This window comes from Eptesicus fuscus, chromosome 7 (genome assembly GCF_027574615.1).
Source record: "Eptesicus fuscus isolate TK198812 chromosome 7, DD_ASM_mEF_20220401, whole genome shotgun sequence".
NCBI classification, from domain to species: Eukaryota; Metazoa; Chordata; class Mammalia; order Chiroptera; family Vespertilionidae; genus Eptesicus; species Eptesicus fuscus.
Genome location: NC_072479.1, coordinates 88,675,521 through 88,697,783, shown reverse-complemented (window position 1 = coordinate 88,697,783; position 22,263 = coordinate 88,675,521). Strand labels below are relative to the sequence as shown.

The window sequence follows — 22,263 nt, the reverse complement described above, 5'->3', positions numbered from 1 at the left end:
TGGAACTATAAAAAAATTTTTTTGTTTGTTTGTGGGGAGCTCAGGAAAACTCTGTTTTAGACATGTTGAATCTGAGTTTCCTGGGGCACAGGTAGGTGGAAATGTCTAACAAAGATCTGGAACTCAGCGAAGATGGAGAATAGATCATAAGTGGCCAGTGAAGGCAAGAAAGTACAGGGGATCTCTCAGAGAAAACAGATCAAGCAGAGAAGAGGCCTGATTCTAAACTTCCACTGCAGATACAAAAAAAGGGGGTCCTCATGATTTTTGTCTGTCTGATTATGGCAGCCAAGATTGCATGGGGGAATATAGGGAAAAACATGGAGTCTTTGCAACTCAGAAATAACCTTGTAAACAATAAAGAGCCTTTTTAATGTCAAAGAAAAATCTTAAATATGAGTTTATAAGAGAAGTGTTCTCCCCAGTGATGGGCAACCTTTTGAGCTTGGTGTGTCAAACTTCGCCAAAAAACCGAGCATAACTCGGGTAGTGTGTCACTTTGAGGAAAAAACATTATTTCGCGATATTTATAGTTTAAATAACATAAATGTTTTATCCTCGGCATGCGGCCGCCTCAGCAGCCGCGTGTCATCAGAAATGGCACTGACACGCGTGTCAGAGGTTTGCCATCACTGTCCTACACCCTTGCCTTCTGATTGACTTTTAAAAGCTTAAGGGTTAAAATTAATTAAAGGCAAACCAGTGACTCTTAAGAAATAAAATAAAAAGAATAATCACAGGAAAAGAAATCAGAAAAATATACAGACAAAAAATATTCATGGTGAGAATACCAGTACAGACTACTCAGTAAGTACTTTACAGTCACATTAAAAAATAAAGTTAAAAAAGCAATAAATACTAAGGGCCGTTTCATCATGAACTCATATTATACCAAAAAAGTTGCTTTCTAAAAAAATAAATAACTGAAACTTCACTATTTGAACAAAATTTTGAGGGCAATTCTAAAAATATATCCACTGAGAAGGAACTAAATTTCTAAAATTTAGTCGCCCCAAATTTAGAAAAACTCCATTTTAGAAAAATATAGCTCATACAGTTGAAATGTGTAAGCGAAGATTAAACAAACTTTCTAGACATGTGATAATTCTGAAAAACAACCTCTGGCTATGCTTTTTACTGTTCCATAATTTCTGAGTGAATGAAATTTTAAACCCTCATTTTATCCTGTATAATGAAAGCCTAATATGCTAAGTGTCTGGTCATCCAATCGTTGGTTCAACCAATCAAAGCATAATATGCTGATGCCGCTCAACTGCTCGCTATGATGTACATTGACCACCAAGGGGCAGAAAGTCGACCGGCTGACCAATCGCCATGATGTGCACTGATCACCAGGGGGCAAACAGTCAACCAGTCGACCAGTCACTATGACGTGCACTGATTTCCACGGGGCAGACGTTCCAACTGGTAGGTTAGCTTGCTGTTGGGGTCCAGCCGATTGGGACTGAGCGAGCTGGATGGGACACATCATGGAGCCCTCCTGTGGTCCCTCCCCAGCCATGCACCGGTGGGGTCTGTCAGCCTGGCCTGCGACCTCTCACAATCCAGGCTGAGGGATGCCCCCTACGCCGAGTCCACGAATTTCGTGCACTGGGCCTCTAGTTTATTTATAAACTAATAACATTTCTATATGTAAAAATACCTGTCATGAATGAAAGGACTGAAAACCTACACAAAACAATACACACACACACATACACACACACACACACACACACACACACACACCCTGAACACACGCAGGTCAATGCAAGTTACTCCCATGTCCCTTTCTTTGTCTTCTCTTGTCAAGTAATCCCAAATTCAAGTTTTAATATATAATCTATTAGATATTATCTGTAGGTTTTCCTTTCAAATCTCTTCCCAGGAACATGCATATTTGAAAGGAGCAATGAGCAGGAAGGGTTTAAGTACAGAGGACTAACAAACTGATTCTGAACCATGTGAGCTCTAACTCTCCTATCTCCTACTCTTTTCGTGTTAGTAAACAAAACAAAACAAAATAATAAAACAAACAATTTCTCTGGTATTGACTCTGCTATTGCAAAAGAGCCCAGCTTGGTTACCTGACTTTTAGGGATTTTTCAAAGAAGAACAGGAGAAAAGACCTCTATCACCCCAGAGCAAATGAGTAATTGAAAACTTTCAAAGCTACCTCCCGAAAATAATTGATCTTGTAATAAAACACTGATTAAACTAGAATGCTCAAAAAATTAGGTAACCTGGTTATATTTTTCTATTAAATTAGAATTCTTTGTATAAAAACAGAATATTTTTTTATTTTAATAAAATAAAAGGACATAAATAAATTTAGGTTAATGAATTTTATAAAACATTAGAGGCCCGGTGCACGAAAATTTCTGCATTTAGGGGGTGGTGGGGGGAGAGGTCCCTCAGCCCGGTCTGCACCCTCTCACAGTCCAGGACCCCTCAAGGATGTCCGCCTGCTGGCTTAGGCCTGCTCCCCATGCCTAAGCCAGCAGTTAGACATCCCTCTCACTCGCCTGCTTGCCGCTCCTTACTGCTCAGCTCGCTGCTCCTTAGTGCTGCCTCGGAGGCCGAAGAGGCTACTGCCACCGCCACTGTGCTTGCCCAGCTTCTGGCTGAGCGGCATTCCCCCTGTGGGAGTGCACTGACCACCAGGGGGCAGCTCCTGCGTTGAGTGTCTTCCCCCTGGTGGTCAGTGCGAATCATAGCAACCGGTTGTTCTGTTTGGTCAATTTGCATATTATCCTTTTATTATATAGGATAATTTATGGAGATTCTTTTAGCATCTTAGCCTCATAATGCTGTAAAGGAACTATGAGGTATCCTATCTAATAAAGAGGGAATATGCTAATTGATTATCATGCTCTCACAAGATGGTGGTGCCCAGAGTCAATAAAGAGGAAATATGCTAATTGACTGCCACACCCTCACAAGATGGCAGTGCTCATAGCCACAAGATGGCAGTGCCCAGTCCCTTCAGCCCCGCCTCATCCAGCTGGAGTCCCCCCCCCGTCCCCTCAGCCCCGCCTCATCCAGCCAGAGTCCCCCCATCCCCTCAGCCCCACAGGGGAAGGCAGTTGGGGGCAATTGGGCCGGCAGAGGAGGGCAGTTGGGGACGATCATGCCAGCAGGGGAACAGTTAGGCGTCAATCAGGCTGGCAAGGGAGTGGTTAGGGGGCAATCAGGCAGGCAGGCAGGTGAGTGGTTAGGAGCCAGCAATCCTGGATTGTGAGAGGGATGTCTGACTGCCAGTTTAGGCCTGAGGAGTCCCAGATTGGAGAGGGTGCAGGCTGGGCTGAGGGACAACCACCCGCCATGCACGAATTTTGTGCACCGGGTCCCTAATGTATTATATAAAAATATATAATACTGCAAACATAAAAAGCATTAGAAATTAAGGTAAGTATACTCGCTCCATCACATATCCTTGAAACTGTTTATGAAATACCTTATCAATTTGCTTTCTTATAATTTGTGCTCTTAAAAAACACATTTAAAGAAAAAATAATTCCAGTTAATATAACAGCCCTCGTAGTTGGGTTCTCATTAATGTTTTAGTATATTTTTCTGGTCCTCTCCAGATAACTTCATTATTTAAATAAATAATATATTTTGATCCTCAACCATATTCATTTCCACTTACTATACAAATTACCCAAGAGACAGTCTGAAACAGCAAGGATTCATGTTTATCTAAACAGGTAGTTTTGTACTACTGATGAAATAAAAAATAAAGTCTTACCAGTGTGGGGGAGGACAAGGTGTTTTTTGTTTTTGTTTTTTTGTAAGGCAAAGAACAAAAGATTAAGTCATAGAGAAAGAGCATGCTTCCTTACTTTTGGCAGGGCTCTTGTAGGAGACCTTTGTTGTCCCTCTGCCACGGTGCATTTTTCTGCTTTTGGTGACAGAGAAGAACATGTTTCAAAGTCTGTGTGCCCCAGATCCTGTAAGTACTGGTAAAGTGGAGAATTCTGAAAGAGACATCAAATAAAACATATATCAAGATCATTATTATTTCAAGTTTTAGAGGCCAAATTCAATACCAAACATCACTATCATGACCAGTATGCCCAAATACTTTATGGTTTAATCTATAAAGAAGTGAATTATGTCACAATACCATCTATACATATAAATAGGTAATATGCTAATTTTTCCCTTACGGTGTCTCAGTCATGACCAGTCTGTAAGCGGGGACCGGGGCGGGGACTTCCGCCCCCAGCACTAACGTCATGCTGTCTGTGTGCGTCCCCACCCAGCACTGAAGTGAAGCTGCCTGCCTGCAGCCCTGGCTAGGGATGTGACACTGCCTGCATGCAACCCACCCAGTTCAGCGCTGACATGACACTGCGGGGGGAGGGGGGACATGCTGGGCTTTAAGGGGGGCCTCAGGCCACGCCCCCCACCCATTGCTGGGCTGGGCGACCAGAGGCTGTGCCCCCCCGCCGACAGGGGTGGGGCCGGCCGGGTCTGGGCCTCACCAATGGGGTGGAACCGGCCAGGTCTGGGTCTCCTGCGTTTTGAAGTGTGTGCGAGTGGTGGGCGGAGACTTGACTCTAGATCCCGCGGCGTGCCCCAAACTCTGACAGTAGGGAGATTTTATATATATTTTACTAATTTTCTTTCATCTCTGACACTTCTATTATAGAGAAAGGGCAAATAGCAATATTAAATATTTCTTCTAATTAATTCCCTTTTTTAAATTTTTTTCTTTTACTTATTTATTTTTATTTATTTATTGATTTCAGAGAGGAAGGGAGAGGGAGAGAGAGAGAAACATCAATGATGAGAGGGTATCATTGATCGGCTGCCTCCTGCAGGCCCCCTACTGGAGGATTGAGCCTGCAACCCAAGCATGTGCCCTTAACCAGAATCGAACCTGGGGCCTTCCAGTCCGCAGTCCAACACTCTATCCACTGAGCCAAACCAGCTAAGGCTAATTAATTCCCTTTTAATGTGCACGAATTTCGTGCACTGGGCCACTAGTTTAACATAAAAAATACACACCAACAAACAGTTTAACAGAGGGATCCAAAAAAGGGGAAAACTCTAAGTAAAACATACGGATATTTTTGAGTGAGTATCAGCAAAGCAAAATTAATTTAGGAATATAAATAGATTTGTTAAGAAATTTCTTTGTCCAAATTCTTGTAATATTAGAGTAAACTGCTTCAAAATAGCTAATTCTGGCTATAGATAGCTCCTAAGAAGACTTATAGTGAAAAACAGTTATTAATTGAAGGCAATTAGAATTAGGAAATGATTGTACTGTATAAATTATAATTGTATCATACCATCATATTCACTGATCCAGTCAAGCACAAGTATGTATTATTATACTATAGATAACACACACAGTACCCAGCACTATAAAAAAAATTAAAACTCCAAGAAAGTTAACTAAGATGAGCTATGTCCAAGCATATGGCAAATGAGAGACAGTATAGTTAATAAAAGCATTAGAATATAGTGGTTCAAGACAGAAACTCTGGAGCTGGACCATAGGTTCAAATTCCAATTCTGGTATCTATGGCAATTTATAATCTTTTCATGCTCCAGCTGTCTCAACTAAAGATAGGAGGAATAATATTACCTAGTTCATAAATATAAATCACTTAGAACAGTACATGATACATAATAAGCACTCAATTTATACTTTAACTTTATATAGGCTATGTGAAAAGAGCACAGGTTTTGGAACAGATGGGGAAAAAATCATCCCAATCCCACCAAACAGAAAGATCACCATCACTACTGGATGAAAATCTATGCGACAACTCTTTCTAGATAGAAAAAGCAAACTTTAATTTTAACTTTTAGTTTTCTCTAAAGTACAAAGTTAGTGATATGTTTTAAAATAAACCTTGATCCCACTCAACAAATCTATATATATAAAAGGCTAATATGCAAAGTGTCCCCTTGGGAGTTCAAATGGGAGTTCGATTGCTTGCTATGACGTGCGCTGACCACCAGGGGGCAGCACGGAATGAAGGAAGGCTCCAGCTGGGCAGCTGGGGAAGGAAGGCCCCAGCCGGCAGTGGGAAAGCCTTGATCAGCCCTGGTCGCTGGCCAGACCTAGGGACCCTACCTGTGCATGAATTTCGTGCACAGATCTCTAGTATTTAATATTTTAAAAAGACCTTATGTTAGGTGTAAGAGATACAAGAACAGCTATCACCAAAACAACAGATAGCAACACAGCTGACACAATACTATGTGGCAAAAGCTTAACTAAGCATTTTACATGCATCATCTTAGATAAGGCTCACAATCTTCTATAATAATAAAAGCATAGTATGCTAATTAGACTGGACGTCCTTCTGGACGACCTTCCAGACAAAGCCAGGACTGCGAGGGAAGGCCAGGTCCCAGGTGCCAGAGGGAAGCCGGTGCTGGCAGGTGGGTGAAGGAAGGCCTACTCTTGCAGGAATTTCGTGTATGGGACCTCTAGTAAACTCTATAAGATGTATCATCATCACCATCATCTATTGCTATTCCCATTTCATAGTTGAAAAAACAGATTCACTCAGGTCTACCCCTGTATTTGGAATACAAAGTGTTCATTATTTCTCTTCTGTTTAGTCACCTAAAAAATAAAATCTATGTTACAGATATTCTATTTTGCTATTTTGTGAGCTGTAACATAAACTGGAAAAGGACAGTGGGGCCAATGCTGATACAGCATTATAATTTGAATAAAAAGAAGTTTGGACTCATCCCCACCTCCAAGCCTCTTCCCAAAGAACAGTTAGCAGTCAAGAGTGTGCCTCACGAATTCAAGTGAGTCTTTAATTAGGACAGGAGTCAGCAAACTAAAACTGTTGGATCAGATTTGTCCCCCCTTCTATGACTATTTTTATATGATTGGGGAACAAGAAATGGTTTTTACGTTTTTAAATCGTTGGAGGAAATATCAAAAGACTAATATTTTGTGATACATGAAAATTATAAGCTAAAAATTTTCATAAATAAAAGTTTTATTGGAATATAACCACACTCATTGATTTATGTATAGTCTGTGGCTGCTTTCGCACTATAGCAGCAAAGCTGAGACACAGACCATATGGTCCGCAAAGCCTAAAATATTTACTATCTGGCCTGTTATAGAAAAAGTTTGATGACAGTTGAATTAGTGTAACTCCACTTTGATCCATCTTATTTATTGTTCTTCCCCATGGAAGTTCATTTGAAGAAAGGATTCTACTGCCTTAAAAACAATTTTTTTTTGAAGTATGTAAACTTTTCAAAAGGTCATCCAAATGAACTAGCATTCTTGTTATTTCGCCACTCTGATGGTTCACAGTTCAGTCTGAAAACACAGATTGAGTAATTCAAGGCAATATTTGAAGATCTACTATGGGTGATCCAAACTGAGTATGAATGCTTAGCTGATGTGCAGAATATACAGTATTAATGTAAATAATGCAATTTTAATGAAAAATGTTTTTTTTCCAAAATGGGGAAAAAGGAATTGAGAAGAGTGGATTGTTTCACATTTTTGCAAATCTCTTTATTGTCTGGTTTAATAGGAGATAGCTGGATTCTTATATTTGCTTCTGTATTCAATCTGCTGCAATTTATTGTTTTGGATGAAGTATATAAAGAAAATCACACTTTAAACAGATGTATAGTTGGAAAGGGAATAGTGTTTTAAGTCTTTTCTGATAATCATATTATCAAAGAATAGCCATATTGGTGAGTTTTTCATACTCTGTACATGCATAAGAGAGTAAAAGTGAAAAAGGCAGATAATGTCTTGGTATTAAAACCTGATTGCCCAGTATAAAATAACTTATTTTTAGTTTTTCTTTTACAACAGCAAGGTGAGGCTCCCTATTGTAACAGCCCTCAGCCATATATTTGAAGGTTTGGGGCTATTAGGCTTATAGACTAATACACAGACATTTCTATATATCACATTGTGAGCATTATTATAGGTTGATGGCAGCTTTAGAAGGGATTTTGTGTGTGTGCGGAGGGTAAGGCAGAGTAGGTGGTGATAGGTAATTTTCTTTTATAACTTTTCTCCCTTGGTTCAAGCAAAATAGAACCACAAATGTTTCAGTTAAGCTGTTTTCTTGAAGAGAAATCATCAGCACTGAACTCAAAGTATAATTCTGTAGTATTGGAGAATGTTACTGCTGCCAAAAGAAATATGAGAAACCCCAGACACAGCATGTGGGAGCTTCTCCTCAGGAAATCCTTGTGGTTAACGATTCCTGTAAATTTCAGCTGACAGAAAACACACATCATAGTACCAGAAAATTTTTGCTAAATGAATGATAGCCAAGAGTTTTTGGTTGTGCTAAGATTGTTCTGATGGTTGAAACATATTCTTGTAAGAAAAAATAAACAAAAATAGACAGGAAAACCCCAACATTTTTGCTGAACAAGCATTTCAAGGAAATGACTCATTTAAATCCTAGACTACTTATACTTCTGCCCCTCCTCCCCCATTAAACATACCAGACCCCACTCTAATGATATATAAAATCTGAACCACTCTAATGCACTGTTTATTTTCTGCATGATTTATGGTGCATTCTGCAGAAGTGCCAACACCTTTATTGCTGGTTTGCATTTAAGAAGGAAGATTCCTCGGGGTTTCGTAAATAGCAGAGCAGCTCCCTCGCTGCGATCTATTGAAAGTCAGCACGCGACACAAGGGTTTGTCTCGCTCTCGCGGCCTCGCTTCCTTCCCAAGGGGGGACGGGCACGGGCACGAGGGAAACGCGCGCGGAGCACACGGCTGCGTCGGAGTCCATTCACATTCCTTTCGTGCCTGGCCCGGCAACGGCGGCGACCGTCACCTCCTCTCCGCGAACCCCGCCGGGGCCTTAGGGCCACGGACTGGGACGGGAAGCGGGTGTGGATGGCGGCGAACGTGGCCCCTTTCTCAGGAAAAAAAAAAAGAAGGAAGATTCCTGGCCGGCATGGCTCAGTGGTTGAGTGTCAACCTAAGAACCAGGAGGTAATGGTTCAATTCTCTCAGGTTGCAGGCTTGATCCCCAGAAAGGGGAGTGCAGAAGGCAGCCGATCCATGATTCTCTCTCATCATTGATGTTTCTGTCTCTCTCCCTTTCCCTCCTCACTGACGTAAAAAAAAAAAGAAGAAAAAAAAAAGCCCTAGCTGGTATGGCTCAGTGGATAGAACCTCGGCCTGCAGACTGAAGGTTCCTGGGTTCGATTCGGTCAAGGGCACATACCTTGGTTGAAAGTTTGATCCTCAGCCCTTCCACTCTCTGTCTCCACCTCCCTTCCACTCTCTAAAAGTCAATAGAAAAATATCCTCAAGTGAGGAATAACCAAAAAAAAAAAAAAAAAGGAAGATTAACTAGTGTAGAATGGAGGTGAAGGGTGAGGGGTAAATGCTTTTATTATTAGGCTTTCTTCTAAACTGTTTTAAACCCTCACAGATAGAACAAGTTGTAACCTTTCAATTCTAGCCAAAAGAGAGAACAGGCCAAACATGGAAGAATTAGGTAGCCTATTCTATAATAGACATTATCTGAACATCTTCTTTGTGCAAGGTAATATCTAGGCACAGGGGAGAAAGCAAAACAGGTGAGCTCCTTGTTAAAAAGTTTCATTCTAGCCCTAATAGAGCGTCGGCCTTCGGACTGAAGGGTCCCAGGTTCGATTCTGGTCAAGGGCATGTACCTTGGTTGCGGGCACATCCTCAGTAGGGAGTGTGCAGGAGGCAGCTGATAGATGTTTCTAACTCTCTATCCATCTCCCTTCCTCTCTGTAAAAAAATCAATAAAATATATATATTTTAAAAAAGTTTCATTCTATGATACTTCTGATAAGACCATGATATTACTGGCTTTCAACAGTACCAAGGAAAATACTGAGTGGTCTGGTACTTTTCAGGTAGGCCACTATGTTTTAGGAAAATCCTGTCTTAATCTCAGGGCTGTATACCCTTTTAGAAAAGCAAATTGTAGTCTGTAACAACTACTAGCCAAATTCTGATTCTGGTTCCTCACAAAGTATCTGCTCAGTCTTCCAGATGTCAATGACTCAGTGCTAACAGCATTCCACTGGCTAGAAAAAAAGGAAACTTAAATGACAATCTTCATTTGTTCATTTATCACTAATCAAATATTTATTGAGCACCTATTATATGTCAGGCACCAGAGTTATAGTAGTTTTCTGCCATTAACTTCTCTCTGGGGATGCTCAAGAAAAAGTTAACTTTTTCTCTAGTTATAAAAGGAAACTAAGTTCAACTGCTCAGATTTTTTTAGTTTTATTTTTGAGTTAAAAATGCAAACAGTACAGCCCTAGCTGGTTTGGCTCAGTGGATGGAGTGTCGGCCTGGGGACTAAAGGGTCCCGGGTTTGATTCCAGTCAAGGGCACATGCCTGGGTTGCAGGCTCAATCCCCAATAGGGAGTGTGCAGGAAGCAGCCGATCAATGATTCTCTCTCATCACTGATGCTTCTATCTCTCTCTCCCTCTCCCTTCTTCTCTGAAATCAATAAAAAAAAATTAAAATAAATGCAAACAGTACAAAAAGATATAAAATGTGAAATAACTTTCTTTATCCCACCTCTGACCCCTACTCACTCTCCCCAAATGTAATAAACATTCTTTAGTTTGTGAATCGCTTCCCCCACCCCCAATTTAGTACCCATTTATGATTGAAAGTGGTTGGCAATGGAGGGACCAAGATGATTCCTAGATTTCTGGTTTGAACAATTAGGTGGTGCTATTTACTAAAATATAAAATAATGGCAGAGCAACAAATCTGAAGAGGAAGGTGATGAGTTAGAGGTACCTGTGAGATATTCAAATGTGAGTAACTTGGATCTAAAGTATCTGGACCTAAAGATTCTGGAGATCAGCATAGTTTGAATGCATAGATTTGAGTTTTTAGCAAATAGGTATGGTGACAAATCAATATGGTATCATATAGCTATGGAAATCTGGAGTAGATGAGCTCAGTTAGAGATAATACATAGTGTGAGAAGACGAGAGGGCCCTAAAAGAGATCAGTATTTTGGAAAAGAGTAGTGAAAAGCTGGGAAATAACAAAAGTAACAGTAAAAATAGTTAACATTTGTTGAGTTGCTTATATGCTTAGGTATTAGTTAAGCATGTTTTATAATACCCAATTTACTCCTAACAACAAACTTCTGAATACCACTATTCATATTTTAGAAAGAAACTGAGGCATATGGAGGTTAAATAACTTGTCCAATGTTACACAGAAGAATGTGAAGCTAACTGGTCTGAGTCCAAAGCCCACACCCTTAACCAAAACACAAAATTGCCTCTTTGAGGAAAAAGGAGATCAGAAGAACAACCAAGTCTTCTCTCTCAAGTTCATCTTGCTGTTTTAAAATGTAGGTTATTATTCAGGTGTGGTGAGGCCAACAGATTAAAAGACAACTGCCACTGAAAACATAGATGAGATGAGATGAGTTAGTCTTTAAAAATGCTTAGAACAGTGTCTAAGATCCTCAGAAGCGGGCAGGCCATGCTGAAGGGGAGGGCACTATGGGCAGCACCAGGTTGTCCTCATCTCAAATTATCCCCCTTTCACTGGTGGCTTTAGTCCCTTCAATCTAGAAACACAAATCTTGAATCCCTCCTCCCCCTACCCCACTCCGCCCATGAATATATTTTGAAGAGTGCAACTCCTCCAAACCTTCATAGAACTGGTATTCTTATGATCTACAGGTTCCATGATTTTTCTGTTGACTCATTCTTAAGAGTGTTCTATATTTATTAGACTAGGGTTAACAAAATAACAACTGGGAATAATTCAGGCAGAAACCAGAGGAAAATTTTCAGGTATAAAATGCAAAGAAGAATAATAATCAAAAGGCAGATCAATTTAGAAATCTAGTTACCAACGGTGAAAGAGCCATATAGCAGGCATTAATATGAACAAGATCACAAACAAAATAAAGCAAGTATTCCAGTGATGCAGTTTCCCACAGGCTACGGGGTTCATAAGTAGTGGGCATCTGGAAATGGCTCTCGACCTGCTCCCCACTCTGCAGCAGAGTTTACCTCTGGTTTAGAGATGCCAGCAAAGGCTGCTAATTCTGTTTGATACTACCCAGATGCAATTTTTTTCTCACAGGAGGATATCAGTGTAGGTTCTCATCTGTTTGGTTAACTCCTTCCCCACCAAATCTTTCCCAAACAACAGCAGCAGTGAACATGTACTGATTAGCCATACTGTGTCAGACACTGTTCTAAGCATTTTTAAAGACTAACTCATCTCATCTTTGCAATAACCTTTTGAGCCAGAACTCATTTAAGATAAGAGGAAATTAAGGCAAGCATGGAATGACCAAGTAACTGGGCCTCGGACACGTCATAAATGATAGAGCCAGGATTGGAACCTAGGCAGCTGAGCAAGAGCCAAATCTGTTATTTTCTCATGGCAAATAACTTAGAGTAAATAAGCTCATTAACTTAGTCTAATATAGTATTTTGTTTAATTTGTATATTTTTAAAACTAGAAGCTGGACTTGTAATTTTAAAATTATTTAACAGATTAAGTTAGAAAATTCACAATAGGTCAACATATGTCTCCTGATAGCTACATTAATTCCCAGTCATTTATGTTTCAGATGACCTATAATCCATATGTATTTGCCTCAGATTACACAAGCCTAGAAATTAGCTGCAAACAATCTTGGGACTATAAAGGGTATAAACAGGCAGTTCAAAGGAAAAACATACAAATGAAAACATGTTGGACTTTACCCTTGATTGAAGATGTGCAAATTAAAGATAATTTTATCTGGTAGTTGGCAATAATTAAGAAGTTTGATCATATTTAGTGTTGTCAAGGGTATGAGGAAATAGATACTTCATACACTATTAGTGGGAATATATCTATGAAAACATAAATGTATGCATCTACTGACCTAGCAATTCTACTATGCATTTGTTCTATGGGTATAACTATAGAAGTCAGCTAAATGTACATATGAGAATACTGACTACTATAATCATTTAAGAATCTATTTACAAAAAAAAGAAAAAGAAAAAAAAGAACCTATTTACATTTTAAAAAGTCAAATTATACATTTTTATGTGTATTAGACATATATTTGCATGTATGTATATCTGAATATAATTATACTGAAAATGATCTGGAAGAAAACTGATTACAGTAGTTACTTGAGGAGAAAAGTGGAAGAAATTGGGAAAGGAAAGGGGGATTAAGGGAGGGATGATGCTTTCCCTGTATTTGACTTTTTACAATGAGAATATATTCATGTTATTTATGTGGAAAACGGTGCCCAGCATAAGGCCTGGTCTTAAAAAAAAAGGTGTTGAGTTGTTAGTTTAGCAAATTAATTAGAATGGTCCCGTGTACTTTTCTATTTCAAAACTAATGAACTCCCTAATCAGGCAGCTCAGTTGGTTAGAGTGTTGTCCTGATACGCCAAAGTTTCGGGTTCAAGCCCTAGTCAGAGCACATACAAAAATCAACCAATGAATGCATAAATGAATGGAACAACAAATCTCTCTCTTTCTCTCTCATTTAAAAAAACCACACACCCACTAATGATCTACTCAACTATTACACAGTTCCTTGATTTAAAATGTGTTATATCAAAGCCATACTATTAGGTCTCAAAAAAATGCTAACTATTGTCAGATGCCAGATGATATTTGATCTCTGCAAGTGTATATTAAACACAAAAAGCAATAGAAACTAGAGATAGCTACTAACTGAAGGCAGAAGGCAGGAAACATTGGCACAGAAACATGAAATTGTAGAATTTTGTCAATGAAGACTTCACACCTACAAATCTGTGCTTATTTAGAAGCCTTTGACTGTCATCCTTGTTAACAGAATTTATCAAATTACTTAGTTAACTTTTCTTTAAATATTTGTATAAATTTTTAATTCCTTCAAAAAAAAGTACTGTACTTTAAGTTATATATTTTTAAAGTTTCCACTATTCCAATAGAACTTCTAAAATATTTCTTATTCAAAACAAAATATTTAAGGAAAAAGATATCTGTAATTAATAAGTAATTAGATTTGATAAGGAATATTTGCCTGGAAACATTTATTAGCTACCAAAAATATTTTAAAAATATTTTATCTTCAGCTATAGCTTAAAGCTACAGATCTAAATGCAATTATCATATATAGAACATCACTAAAAAATATGATTAAAAAGGATGAACTCCTGTTGTCAATTGTTATTATTTTCTTATTTCTTTCCAGGCTAATTGCAGAACATCAGAAAATAAGTTGATGAGGAAGACTGTCATTACCAAATTATACAAGGTAGCTATTTTCTCTATTTTTAAGGAAGAAGCTTTTAATATATATCAGGAAAGAGCTAAAACTGTCATAATTAACAAAGTCCTACAAAGGAAAATAAATTTCCCCATTACTATTAATGACATTGCCAATAGGCTGTTTCTATGTATTTTTCACTTCTCTTTAATCAGTATAAAATCAGAAAGTATAATTTGAAAGCAACCACTTATTGTCTTCCACCCTCCCCACCTTAAACCTTAGTATACTAAAAATAGTACCTTGCAACATACAAGATATTACAAAATAATAGGAAACACTTTTTGTAGCCTACCCATCTCAACATAACTAAATTATTATTCCAAAAGCCCCAAATCCAAGAGTTAATTTGATTGTTCCTCAATATCAGCAAAGCAAAATGTAATCATAGAATTCAAAAAGATTAAGTAGGCTAAAAGGGTCCATAAAAATTAGTCCAACTAATTAAACTACTCACAGACAGCATAGTTCTAATTTCTCCAATTGACCTAGATGAAAAATTTACTGCCTCTTGCCCATGTTCTTTGATCCGTACACGTCTTTCTTTGATGGTTCCCACTTGTTTCTCCAGAACTATACTAGAAAATGGCCACTGAACTGGAGGGCGTGTCTTCATCATTACTAAGCATTTTCCTATCAGAAGCAGCTCTTTGAAAAACCTGAACATTTTCTTCAGTGCCATTCAGTATTACTCAGTAACTGCCGAAGTAATAGGGAGAGTGGGTTTTAAAAAAATAATGCCTTTAAGAGGATATGCTTAATATTTGTGTTTACGTAAAAGTTTTTGAAAACCAGGAGCAGGTATGACATATAAATTCATAAATTTTCCTGACTACAAGCTTCTGATATTTCCAACAGAAATGCACCCCATCCAATTAACTTTTATAGAATGTTATAAACAACAAAATGTTAAAAAAGTAATTAACATTTTTTCTATATAATAATGCAAACGTACTTAATTACAATATATAGTCCAAAACAAAATAAATTAGAAGATGAAGAGATGCAAAGAGAGAAAGTTGATTTATACAGATTATACACTCAACTGACTAAAAGTAAAGAACAGCAGTAACTTGGTTTTAACTAAGGGAATAGAAGATAGCAATAATGGACTGAGCTCTCCCTACCAATATCTGGTTAATCAACTGGCATATGCTGGGCACTTACTGAATGCAGAGCAAAAACAAGGTGAGAAATTAAAACTACCATTTTTAAGTGCTTCAGAAAAAAAAAAAAAATAGAGCCAGGTCAGATACATTAGCAAAATGTTGGGTGTGAGAAGAACATGTAATAAACATTAAAATGAGGTTTAGATATTAGTAGATCACATCCAACCTTCTTTTCTTTTTTCCTTATCCCTAATAATAATAATGTGGAGACAGAATTTGTGATTCTGTTAAGAGATAAAGTGGAGAATCTGTAAGGAAAAGTAAAAATACAAAACAGACAGGGCAAAGTAGATGTACACTGAAGAAATCGACTTTAATAAAGGTGTTAAAGACATATTAATGGTTATGAATTAATCAGCAAAATCCCAACAATAAACTATAGGTAGCCAGATTCAGTCTGCTAAAAACATTACAATGTGGCCCTAGCTGGTTTGGCTCGGTGGATAGAGCATCAGCCTTCGGACTGAGGGGTCCCAGGTTCGATTCCAGTCAAGGGCACATGCCCGGGTTGTGGGCCCAATCCCCAATGGGACATGCGGGAGGCGGCCAATCGATGATTCTCTCTAATCATTGATGTTTCTCTCTCTCTATCTCCCTCTCTTTCCTCTCTAAAATCAATAAAAAATATATTAAAAAAATAAAAACATTACAACGTGAATTTAAAAATAAAGGATATCCTCAAGTTTGTTATTTAACCCTTTGCACTCGCTTGCTTTTATCTCGATTCCTTTATTCTAATGCTAACCATGTTGAGTCACACTCGACATCTGAGTGCAAAAGGTTAAAATAAAAACTACTGAACATTTTGATTTGCTGTAGTGGGAATAACAACAGGTCTCAATCCTATCTACTAAAAGTAATATGCAAATTAACCATCACTCTGCTACACCCACAAGCCACGCCCACCAGCCAATCAGAGCGAGTATGCAGATTAACCCCAACCAAGATGGCTGTGGCCACAGAGAGCAGGATGGAGGCTTGGGTTTCCCTGGCAATGGAGGAAGCCAAGCTTTCCACACACCCTGGCGGGCCCCTGCCTCCACTCAAGGGTACAAAGTTTCAATTATAGACGGTAAATAAATTCCAACAGAAATGGCGGCAGCCACGGAGCTGGAGAGAGAAGGAGGCTAGGGCTGCCCTGGGCGATGGAGGAAGCCAAGCTTCTGCAGCCCTGGCCGGCCTAGGCCTCCACTCCAGGCTACAAAGTTTTAATTATAGAAGATACATAAGTCCCAACAGAGATGGCTGCCACCACGGAGCGAGCAGGACACTTGGCTCCGCTCCAGGCTACAAAGTTTCAATTGTAGAAGATAAATAAATTCCAGATACCAGGGCCTCCGCTTGGGTCGCCGGGGGGCATGGCTGGCCTGCAAACCACGACAGGCCCCTCGCCCAGGCTGCCCCACACCCCAAGGGAACCCCCACCCTGATCCGGGACACCCTTCAGGGCAAACCAGTTGGCCCCCACCCATGCACCAGGCCTCTATCCTACCTAATAAAAGAGTAATATGCAGATTGACCATCATTCCAACACACAAGATGGATGCCCCCATGTGGTCAAAGATCCTGCCCCCATGTGGACACAAGATGGCCACCACAAGATGGCCAGCAGGAGAGGGCAGTTGGGAGGGACCTGGCCTGCAAGGGAGGGCAGGTGTGGGTGATCAGGCAAGCAGAGGAGGGCAGTTGGGAGGCACCAGGCCTGCAAGGGAGGGTAGTTGAGAGGGACCAGGCCTGCAAGGGAGGGCAGTTGGGGGCGATCAACCCTGCAGGGGAGGGCAGTTAGGGGTGACCAGGCCGGCAGAGGAGGGAAGTTGGGGGCAAACAGGCTGGCAGGGGAGCAGTTAGACATCAATCAGGCTGGCATGGGAGTGGTTAGGGGGTGATCAGGCTGGCAGGCAGAAGCAGTTAGGGGCAACCAGGAAGGCAGACAGGCAAGCAGTTGGGAGCCAGCAATTCTGGATTGTGAGAGGGATCTCAGATTGGAGAGGGTGCAGGCTGGGCTGAGAGACCCCCCTCCCCCGTGCACGAATTTCATGCGCCAGGCCTCTAGTCTATAATAATAAAAGGGTAATATGCTAATTAGACCAGATGTCTTCCGGACTTCCTTCCTGATGAAGCCAGGGCCAGGGGGAAGCCAGCCCGGGTCCCAGGTGCCTGCTGGCGGCTGAAGGAAGGAAGCCCGGGGGTCCTGGGTGCTGGAGGGAAGCCAGTGCCGGCAGCTGGGGGAAAGAAGGCCTACTCTTGCACAAATTTTCTTGCATCGGGCCTCTAGTAGCTATATAAGCAATAATCTAAAAATCCAGAGGCAATGAAGTCAGTACACTGTCTAACACTGCCGCTCTGGAGTACATTGAGCTTTGGGCCTTTTCTCCTAAATTCGTATGCCATGATTTGCTTCTGGAAACATGGGGAACAAACCCCTGGTACAGAACCAGGAAAACTAAAATTGGGGCAGGGTGTCTGATCTAAACACAGACTGTAAATGAGCAGAATTTCTCCCTGTATTTCCTAATTAATGGAAGCCTCTAAGGGCCTACTCTAATTCAACTTACCAGATTTGAAAATAATTTCATACTAAATAATGATCTGGTATAACTTCTTCATATAAAAAATGGGAAGCTAGCTTTAAATAAATTAAATGATTCATTCAAGATACACTTATTAATTAATGCCTTTCCACAAGGCTTTTAAAAAATGAGTCTTTATATCTATATATATAAAAGCCTAAGCGACCATTCAAACATTAGCTATGACATGCACTGACCAGCAGGGGGCAGACGCTCAACGCACAGGCATGGAACAGACTGGTAAATCTCAGAGGAAAGGGAGGAGAGAGGGAAGAGATTAACCAAAGATCTTATATGCATACTAGAGGCCCAATGCACGGATTCATGCACCAGTGGGATCACTCGGTCTGGCCTGCAGGGAACAAGCTGAAACTGGCAGTCCAACATCTCCCTAGGAGTCCTGGATTGCAAGAGGGCGTAGGCCAGGCCAAGGGACCCCACCAGTGCATGAATCTGTGCACCAGGCCTCTAGTAACTATATAACAGAGCAAGATAAAATGTTAAAATCTAAACTGGAACTCTGAAGATATGTGAAGAAGCCAAAATGAAAGAAACAACATGACCCAGACAAAAAAAAGTGAAGACTTGTTTCTCAAGAATATTTTTAATAATTCATGTTATAAAACAAATTTATGAGATCAACCAAAGGACTTGTATGCATGCATATAAACATAACCAATGGACACAGACAACAGGGAGTGACGGCATGAGTGGGGGTGGAGGGTGGGGGGGGGCAATGGAGAGATAAGGGCACATAGGTAATACCTTAACCAATAAAGAAAGAAAAAAAAGAAATAGCTTAGGCTGAGTATCACTTCTTCCCCCCTGCCAAAATGGAATGCAGCTGGGGAAAAAAATTATATAGGGGCAAAAACAAAACAAAACACACAAACAAAAACAACAACAACAACAACAAATTTATGCTTGCATATCTGGTGATAAACTAGCTTTGGTCTTAATGGTCAATCTTTTATGTCAATATGGCTAAGATTTAATAATTCCATTAATAAATATTCTATTACAGATAGTGATAAAAATATGAATTTTGCTATGCTCCCAATCTCAGTTACAATTCAGAAGATTATTTTATACTAGAGGCCCAGTGCACGAATTTGTGCATGGGTGGAGTCCCTCAGCCTGGCCGTTGGGGCCATTTCACCCAGTCCCCATCGGGGCCATCAGGGCCAGCTGGCTGTGGGGAGGGACTGCGGGAGGTTTGCCAGCCATGGGAGGTTGGCTGTGGGAGCGCACTGACCACCAGGGGGCAGCTCCTGCATTGAGTGTCTGTCCCCTGGAGGTCAGTGCACGTCATAAATACCAGCTGGTCGTCCCGTTGTCAGTCATAACTGTCGCTTAGGCTGTTATATATATATCCTCCTATATAATGAAGATGTAATATGCAAATGGTCATTACCGGATCACAGATCAGCAGGAGGGTGAGGCAGCGAGCTACAAGCAGGCGGCGGATAGCTACAGGAGAGGGCAGGGCAGCAAGCTATGAGGGGGGAGGCAGGGGGGCGGAGGGAGCTACAGGAGGGTGGGGCAGCGGGCGGAGAGCTACTGGAGGGCGGCAGTGAGCTACTGACGAGCTACTGGCACATGGTTTCGTGTGCAGGGCTACTAGTAGATAGATAATACAATTGTAGAGCTTCGTGTACTATAGGAAACTGAAGATACATTTGAAGGAAAAATAAAATGATATAATAATATCTTATATTTTATATGTATAATTATTCCAGAGAGCAAGCTCCATTATCAAAATAGCTACTACTGTCAATGTACACAGTAATGCAAGTAGAAAAGAATCTACAAATGATACTCATAAAAATGCCTTAATGTTCTTTACAGAGGTATAACTTTTAAAAATACAAAGAAAGGCCTGGCCAGTGTGGCTCTGTGGTTGAGCATCTATGAACCAGGAGGTCACAGTTCGATTCCCAGTCAGGGCACAAGCCCGGGTTGCAGGCTAGATCCCCAGTGTGGGGTGTGCAGGAGGTAGCAGATCAATGACTCTCTCATCATTACTGTTTCCATCTCTCTCTCCTTCCTTCCTCTGTGAAATCAAGAAAAATACATGTAAACAAAAAATACAAAGAAAAGAGCCCTGGCCAGGTATCTCAGTTGGTTAAAGTGTTGTCCCCATATACCAAGGTTGTGGGTTCAATCCCCGGTCAGGGCACATACAAGAAGCAACCAATGAATGCACTGATAGGTGGTACAAAGAATCAAAGTTTCTCTCTCTCTTTTTCTTAATGTGGGAAATTATGTGGGAGCCATCTCACATTTATTTAATTGATATATTGCAGGGGGTTAGGAGGTAAGCTAAACCTGAACACATTGCCAACAAAGAGTTAACATTTCATAATTTACTGAGAAGTATGAAGGATGAAGGAGGGAAAGAGATCAAGATAAGGGGGCAAAGATTAGCTTTCCCAGTCATCCAGTCATGAACAAAGGAAAACAGAATAGATTTCAACAAACACCAGAGTTCAACTACAGAAAATAGGGTGACCAAGGACAGAAATTTGAAAGAGTAAAAGTTCACCTGAGGACAATGTTCTCTCTATAATGAAGTTACAAAGAAACAGTCTAGATCAGGGGTCCTCAAACTTTTTAAACAGGGGGCCAGTTCACTGTCCCTCAGACCGTTGGAGGGCCGGAATATAGTTTAAAAAAAAACTATGAACAAATTCCTATGCACACTGCACATATCTTCTTTTGAAGTAAAAAAAAACAAAACAGCAAAAACACCCGCATGTGGCCCGCGGACCGTAGTTTGAGGACACCTGGTTTAGAGGATCAAGATTGTTAAGCTTATGAAGCCAAGAACACACAACCATGATCATAGCTACAATCCAAGAATCAGGAAGCCATCATCACATCTGCCTCTCAATAACCTACAGAGCTGATACAGCGGTACTGGAACTCAGAATCTAGCCACTCTTTCTACCACAAGTGCCTCTGCATTACCAGAAGCTGAAGAATACATACTGGAATACTGCTTTAGAAGCATTTTGCCTCCACAGCTTTAATAGTCAAAAAAAGCCAAAGCAGCAAAAAGTGAACCTCTGCTTTTTTTCCCATCTTCCAAATCTCTCATGAGTATACCTAATTAGAGGAGCCTAGTGTATATCTAGAATCTAGCTGCAAGGTAATTAGAGAAATGGCCACATTTAGCTTTCCCATTTCTTTAATACAAGAGGCATACTAGAAGGAAGAAAGGTAGAAGAGAGGTTGAACAAATCAGGCCACCATATCCATCATAGGACCTAAGGTCTCCTCCCCTAAGAAAATGTAACTGGGATAATTTTGGTATAATATTATTATTTTAATGGTTTTCAGAATCAGACTCATTTATATCTTAAGACTCAGAGAATTATATGCATTAAAATTTTTAATCAAGCAAAGTTTTGAAAAATATTCCAACTACATTCTTTTCCTATTTAAAACTCTTTTGAAATATCTTGTTTTACACAATATTGATTTCCTGGATTATTAGTTAACTTTCCTATTTTTTCTTTTAATTTTGGTCTTTGGTATTCTTCCAGAGGTCACTTTTGAGTTCTCCTAGTCTGGGAGGGCTAGAGGTACATTGAAGGATGGTGTAGTAGAAGAATGAAGAAAGAGAAGGAAGAGTGAGGAAAGTGAGGTTCCCAGGTCTAATTCCCAGTCCTTGCCCTATAATCGAAACCGTCGTTTCATCAGGGCTAGATTTCCAGTATACCTTCAAAGTTAATTCCATTATCTTGGAGCCTGGCTTCTCCAAGAGGCTGAAGTGGGAAAGACAGTGTAACCTCAGACTTGGACCTAGGCTGAACAGCAACAGGGCAAAGTTTAGGGCAGTGGTTAGCAAACTCATTAGTCAACAGAGCCAAATATCAACAGTACAACGATTGAAATTTCTTTTGAGAGTCAAATTTTTTAAACTTAAACTTCTTCTAACACCACTTCTTCAAAATAGACTCGCCCAGGCCGTGGTATTTTGTGGAAGAGCCACACTCAAGGGGCCAAAGAGCCACATGTGGCTCGCAAGCCGCAGTTTGCCGACCACGGGTATAGGGAGAAAAAATGATGGACATAATATTTAACATGAGTATTAAGCAAAATAAATACTGAAATACCAATATTGATACTTTACTCTGTTATTATAATCTCTAATTAAGCTGTTTGAGAGTAAGAATTCTCTAGTCACCTTAGACAGGTGTTAAAGTTCTGATGTTGCTCTTTCC

At 40.1% G+C, this 22,263-nt stretch overlaps 1 protein-coding gene across 5 annotated transcripts in view; it reads right to left on the bottom strand.

The window, feature by feature from the left end:
* VEZT (vezatin, adherens junctions transmembrane protein) overlaps positions 1-22,263 on the bottom strand; it is a 64,236-nt gene that overhangs the window by 33,205 nt on the left and 8,768 nt on the right. For 4 of the 5 annotated variants that reach the window (XM_054719364.1, XM_054719365.1, XM_054719366.1 and 1 more), the window contains exon 2: positions 3,846-3,980. In XM_054719364.1, coding sequence (XP_054575339.1) covers positions 3,846-3,980 — 135 coding nt within the window. Of the gene's footprint in view, positions 1-3,845; positions 3,981-22,263 lie in introns of those variants that run through there. The other variant, XM_054719368.1, reaches the window with a different exon arrangement.